The following is a 6,412-nucleotide window of genomic DNA, read 5'->3' on the forward strand; positions in this document are numbered from 1 at the left end:
ACTTTGCTAAAGAGAAACTACAGTTGCTAGACGTGCTGTATGTTGCACACCTGAGTAAACTATAAAACACTTCAGACATCTCTCTTAAACCGCTACACAGTCTCCTGTGGTTAATCACAGTATATACTAAAGAAAATCTGAGGACTATTTTACACAGACATGGGTGAGTAGAGATTCACAAGGATCGGTGAATAAATATGACTGTGTACATTTATTTGATGGTAATCTCCTGTTTATATCTACAGTACCTATGTTTAACTATGTTTCGTAAATTGACTAATTTGCTCTGTATGTAGTACGGTTAAACAACTTTTATCAAGATTGGTTAATTTCCCATAATGCCGTGTTGACAACGGCACTGAAACTATCGAGAGCTGACTCATTCCAGGAAATGGAAAATGCTCCATTATATTGTATTAATGACTGATTGATTATAATCTAGAGCTGGAGTCTATTATTATTTTGATCGTAAGGTTTTCTGCAATTTGCTAAAAAAAAAAGTTTAACTTTAACTATGCTTTACAGTTTCAACTTTGCTCTCTCTCTCTAGATATGGCTTCCTCCAGCATTCTACTTTCTGAAGACCATTTCCTGTGCTCTATCTGTCTGGATGTGTTCACTGAGCCAGTCACCACTTCATGTGGACACAGCTTCTGCATCACATGTCTCACAAAGTACTGGGATAGAATGGACCTGTGTCAATGTCCACTGTGTCAGGAGAAATTCTACAGACAACCTGAGCTTCGTGTCAACACAACGTTTAGAGAGGTTGTAGAGAATTTTAAAAAGATGAGAGACAGAGGTAAAGATGAATCTCCTCCCAAACTCGGAAAAGTGCCTTGTGACGTCTGCACTGGGACGAAGCTCAGTGCCATGAAGTCCTGCCTGCTCTGTCTAACCTCTTACTGTAAGATTCACCTGGAGCCTCATCAGATTGCCCCAGCCTTAAAGAGACACAAACTGGTCGACCCTGTGGAGAACCTGGAAGACAGGATCTGTAGGAAGCATGACAGACTCCTGGAGCTGTTCTGTAGGACTGACCAGACATGTGTGTGTCAGTTCTGCACTGAGGCAGACCACAAGACTCATGACACTGTCCCTATAGAGGAAGAGTGTGGAGAGAGGAAGGCTCAGCTGGGGATAACTGAGGCAGAAGTGCAGCAGATTATCCAGGAGCGACTGAAGAAGGTTAAAGACATCAAACTCTCAGTAGATCTCAGGAAGAGAGATGCAGAGAGGGAGATAGCAGACAACATACAGGTCTTCAGTACTCTGGTGCGCTCCATTGAGAAAAGCCAGGCTGAGCTGATTGAGGTGATTGAGGAGAAGCAGAAAGCAGTAGAGAGGCAGGCTGAAGGGCTCATTAAAGATCTGGAGCAGGAAATCACTGAGCTAAAGAGGAGAAGCACTGATCTGAAGCAGCTCTCACAGACAGAGGACCACCTCCAACTTCTCCAGAACTTCCCATCACTAGTGTACAAACCTCCACCCACCAAGAACATGTCTGAGATCAGTGTTCACAGTGATCTGTGTGTGGGGACTGTGAGGAGAGCTGTGTCTCACCTGGAGGAGATACTGAATAAAGAGATGGAGAAGCTGCCTGAGGTCAAACTGAAGAGGATTCAGCAGTATGCAGTGGATGTGACTCTGGACCCTGATACAGCACATCCCAAACTCATCCTGTCTGAGGATGGGAAACAAGTGAGACGTGGAGACATACCACAGAATCTTCCTGACAATCCAAAAAGGTTTGATCGTTTTGCCATTGTCCTTGGAAAGGATGGCTTCTCCTCAGGGAGATTTTACTATGAGGTGACAGTTAACGGTAAGACTAGGTGGATTTTAGGAGTGGCCAGAGAGTCCTTAAACAGGAAGGGGTCTGTATCACCTAGCCCTGAATATGGACTCTGGTCTGTGGTCTTAAAGGATGGGAATCAATACACAGCCTGTACCTCCCCCCAAGTCATCCTGTCCCTGAGAGAGAAGCCCCAGAAGGTGGGGGTGTTTGTGGACTATGAAGAGGGTCAGGTCTCCTTTTATGATGTGGAGGCCAGGTCTCATATCTACTCTTTCACTGGCTGCACCTTTAAAGATAAACTCTTTCCCTTCTTCGTCCCCAGTAATAATGATGATGGAAAAAACTCAGCTCCTCTCATCATCTCTCCGGTCAATCACACAGGCTGATAAAAAAAATGGAGAAAGAGTCATTTTTCGGTTATTGCCATAAATTGTCATTTGTGTTGAAAAATGTTTTGAGCTTGTAATGTACCCTAATGCATCTTTTAACATTTATACAAAGGTATACTTAATGAATACAACACAGCTTTGATGTCACCCTGTCTCAAAAACAGATTTTTTCCCCCGCTTGGAACTATTGGAAATGAAGCTTTTTCTCCTGACTGTGCATGTAGTTGAATGTGAGAAAGTACTTGCCTTTGAGCTGGTTTTTGGTTTGTGACAGTGAATGTAATAGAGGACGTACTTGCCTTTGAGCTGGTTTTTGGTTTGTGACAGTGAATGTAATAGAGGACGTACTTTTCCTTTGAGCTGGTTGTGGATGTAGGTGAGGATGAGGCCAGGGATCTCCACCAGGGGGATGATGAAGGAGTCTTTGGCCACGTTGCCCAGGTTTTAGTGGGACAGTTGCATCATAGAGGATGGGGTCAGGGCCAGCTGAGATGTATTCCTGATGTCCACCACAGGGTACAGGTAAAGAGGAGTTTGAAATAGTATAAGTGGTACACTACAGACCTGGGTTCAAATAGTATTTGTTTTCTTTCACATACTTTTGCCGTTTGATTGAGCCGGTATGGAGTGCCAGATGGGCAGGGTCTGTACTTTAGGGACTATTCCATTGGTTCAACCGCATCAGGCGAGATCAATGAAGTCCACTGCATAAACATGTTATACAACATATTCTGGGTTGAACTCTGCTTTCATTTATGAATAAATATACACTTCTAGGCAATTCCTTTTTCTACAAACTCAAGCCATCATTTTGGGATTGTCAGTTATGATCATCCATTGCCTTTGACATAAGACAAACTAAGCACTTGTAGGACCTGCATTTAATATGTTCAACTACTATAAAAATTTCATCATCAGAGTAAATGCCTCTTTCATATTTGATCCACTGTAGTAATGAGTAAAATGATCCTGTTAAACCTATTGCACATAGCAATGGTTTCTGCAATGGTTTCTGTCTTCAGGTTTGGTTTTTCAAGTAAAAGTCCCTCCTCCATGAGTCTACAACAATAAACAAATGGAGTGTTAATCTTTACTATTGTCTTCATCAGCGCCATCATTTTGGGTGTATGACTCTAGATTATGGAGGTAAATGAATGTATTCTCTGTTGGAAAAGTTTTGTTAACTCACCATGGACTTCATCTCAGCACAGACTCCATCTGCATCGGACCGATCCCGTCCCGCCATATTCTTACTGTTCTTGACACACTCCTAAAGAGAGAGATAGAGAGAGAGAGAAAGAAAAGATAACGTGAAAAGAGTGTTGGGTGATGAGATAACAAGGTGAGCTCTGTTAAAAATGTGCAAAAACCGTTATTCGCCATATATAAATGGATTGGTACTCTGCAAAACACCAGTCTCAACGTCAACAGTGAAGAAGCGACTCCGGGATGCTGGCCTTCTAGGCAGAGTTGCATAGAAAAAGCCATATCTCAGACTGGCCAATAGAAAATATAAAAAATTAACACTGGATAGAGGAACTCTGCCTAGAAGGCCAGCATCTCGGAGTTGCCTCTGCCAGTTGAGGACTTGTGAAGTGTCTGTTTCTCAAACTAGACACTCTAAAGTACTCAGTTGTGCACCGGGGCCTCCAACTCCTCTTTCCATTCAGGTTAGAGCCAGTTTGCTCTGTTCTGTGAAGGGAGAAGAACACACTGTTTCACGAGATCTTCAGTTTCTTGGCAATTTCTCGCATGGAATAGCCTTCATTTCTCAGAACAAGAACAGACTGACGAGTTTCAGAAGAAAGGTCTTTGTTTCTGGCCATTTTGAGCCTGTAATCGAACCCACAAATGCTGATGCTCCAGATTCTCAACTAGTCTCAAGAAGGCCAGTTTTATTGCTTCTTTAATCAGGACAACAGTTTTCAGCTGTGCTAACATAATTGCAAAAAGGTTTTCTAATGATCAATTTACCTTTTAAAATGATAAACTTGGATTAGCTAACACAACATGCCATTGGAACACAAGAGTGATGGTTGCTGATAATGGGCCCTCTGTACGCCTATGTGGATATTCCATTAACAAAATCTGCCGTTTCCATCTACAATAGTCATTTACAACATTAACAATGTCTACACTGTATTTCTGATCAAGTTGATGTTATTTTAATGGACAAAAATGAGCTTTTCTTTCAAAAACAAGGACATTTCTAAGTGACCTCAAACTTTTGAACGGTAGTGTGTATAAGGCTGCGTCACGATTTTCCACCCTTCCTCAAAGTGAGCACAACATTAACTTAACAATAGTGGAAACTCCCTCTAGAAAATGATTACACCAATCCATTGCTTTTAAGTCCATGACAGGTGGAGAATCGGGACGCACCTCTCGGCCAGGGCTGCTGTCGTTGTGCTTTGTGTCCACGGCGAAGCAGAGGAAGAGCATGTCAACCACAGTCTCAAAGATAGACAGGAAGCAGTGGGTCACCAGCCAGGGGAACAGGCAGACGATGAGCAGGGGCAGCACCCACACCATGTTGTCCCGCTGGTAGTTGAGCGCCAACACACCGTGCAGCAGACGGTCAGTACCTGGATACACACATACGAAGGAAAAGACGGAGAGAAAGGGGGGGAAAGGGAAAAAAGAGGAAAGAGACAGAGAGAAAAAGAGTGAGACAGTGATAGATTGAATAGTAATACTATGCTTGTAAAATACACACAAATGACGAACTGACAATAAACAATTACAAAATGGCGCAGTGTGGTGGAAATTACCACCAGGGACTCAAATTCAAATTTAAATGAATCATTCTTTATTATCAGCAAGGTGTAGAGGTTCCAACAAACTCTCATGTCAGGTCCGTTTTGGAGAAGCTGATAGCATCACTGATACGCCAAGGCGGAGAAGTGCCTTTTCTTCCAGCAGGCGGACTCGTTCCTGGGCTATCGGATATCCACCGCGGGAGTGGAGATGGAAGAGCAGATAGTCAGTGCAGTACGGTCGTGGCCTGTTCCATCCAACACAAAGGCGGTGCTTCCTAGGTTTTCTGTTTCAGGCACTTCATTAGGGGTTTTCAGCACAGTGGTAGCCCCTCTCACCTCCCTTCTGAAGAGAGGTCCTCAACAGCTTCGCTGGACTGAGGAGGCCTTTGGAGCCTTCCGTGCGCTCAAGGAATGTTTTACGAACGCACCTGTTCTGGCTCATCCTGACCCACCTCTGCCATTCATTGTAGAAGTGGATGCCTCCGAGGTTGGAGTAGGGGCTGTTCTCTCCCAACGCACTGGATCGCCACCTAAACTCCAACCATGCGCCTTCTACTCACGGAAGCTGTCTCCCACGGAGCAAAATTACCTCGTGGTAGATTGTGAGTTGCTGGCCGTCAAGGCGCTGAAAACATGGCGGCACTGCCTGGATTCATTCCTGGTTTGGACAGACCACCGGAACCTAGAGTATATACGAGCAGCGAAGAGGCTGAACCTGCGTCAGGCCAGGTGGGCCCTATTCTTCACCAGATTTGAATTTACCCTTTCCTACTGGCCGGGACCTACAAACGTCATGACCGATGCGTTGTGTCAGGTTGATGACCCAGAGGTTTGGAAAGTGACACCCATTATTCCCCTGTCCCTCATTGTGGCTCCTGTCGTGTTCTTATGTGGACATGGACATCTGTCGAGCCCTGCGACAGGAGCCCTCAACTGCCCACTGTACCGAGGGGCGTGCTCTCTGATGTGCAAGACCGTCTCTTCGCCTGGGCACACACAGCATCTGTGTTGGGGCACCCGGGTATAGCCGTACTATCGTCTGTCTCTCTACCAACTACTGGTTGCCCACCATGGCCCAGGATGTCCGGGTTTATGTCTCTTCCTGTTCCACCTGCGCACAGAGCAAGACATCTAGACACCTCCCTCATGGCAAACGTATGGCAAAGGCTCTCTTCTCTCACATCTTCCGGCACTATGGGATCCCGGAGTACATGTGTGACTGTGGTTCTCAGTTCACTTCCTGTGTCTGGAAGACCTTCATGGAACGACTGGGGGTCACGGTCAGCCTCACCTCTGGAAACCATCCCCAATCAAATGGGCAGGTGAAAAGGCTAAATCAGGAAATGGGTAGGTGCCTTCGTAGTTACTATTTAGAAGAAAAAGAAACGCACACCTACAGTGGGGCAAAAATGTATTTAGTCAGCCACCAATTGTGCCAGTTCTCCCACTTAAAAAGATGAGAGAGG

General features: G+C 44.9%; 1 protein-coding gene across 1 annotated transcript; it reads left to right on the forward strand.

Moving 5' to 3' along the window:
* Positions 1-3,106, forward strand: LOC139418866 (E3 ubiquitin-protein ligase TRIM21-like). The gene is made up of 2 exons (XM_071168621.1): positions 1-163; positions 551-3,106. Exons 1-2 carry the CDS (start codon positions 160-162, stop codon positions 2,182-2,184), a joined length of 1,638 nt encoding a protein of 545 aa, XP_071024722.1. The 5' UTR covers positions 1-159; the 3' UTR covers positions 2,185-3,106.
* The last annotated feature ends 3,306 nt before the right edge of the window (positions 3,107-6,412 follow it).

Source organism: Oncorhynchus clarkii, chromosome 10 (genome assembly GCF_045791955.1).
Source record: "Oncorhynchus clarkii lewisi isolate Uvic-CL-2024 chromosome 10, UVic_Ocla_1.0, whole genome shotgun sequence".
Classification (NCBI taxonomy): Eukaryota; Metazoa; Chordata; class Actinopteri; order Salmoniformes; family Salmonidae; genus Oncorhynchus; species Oncorhynchus clarkii.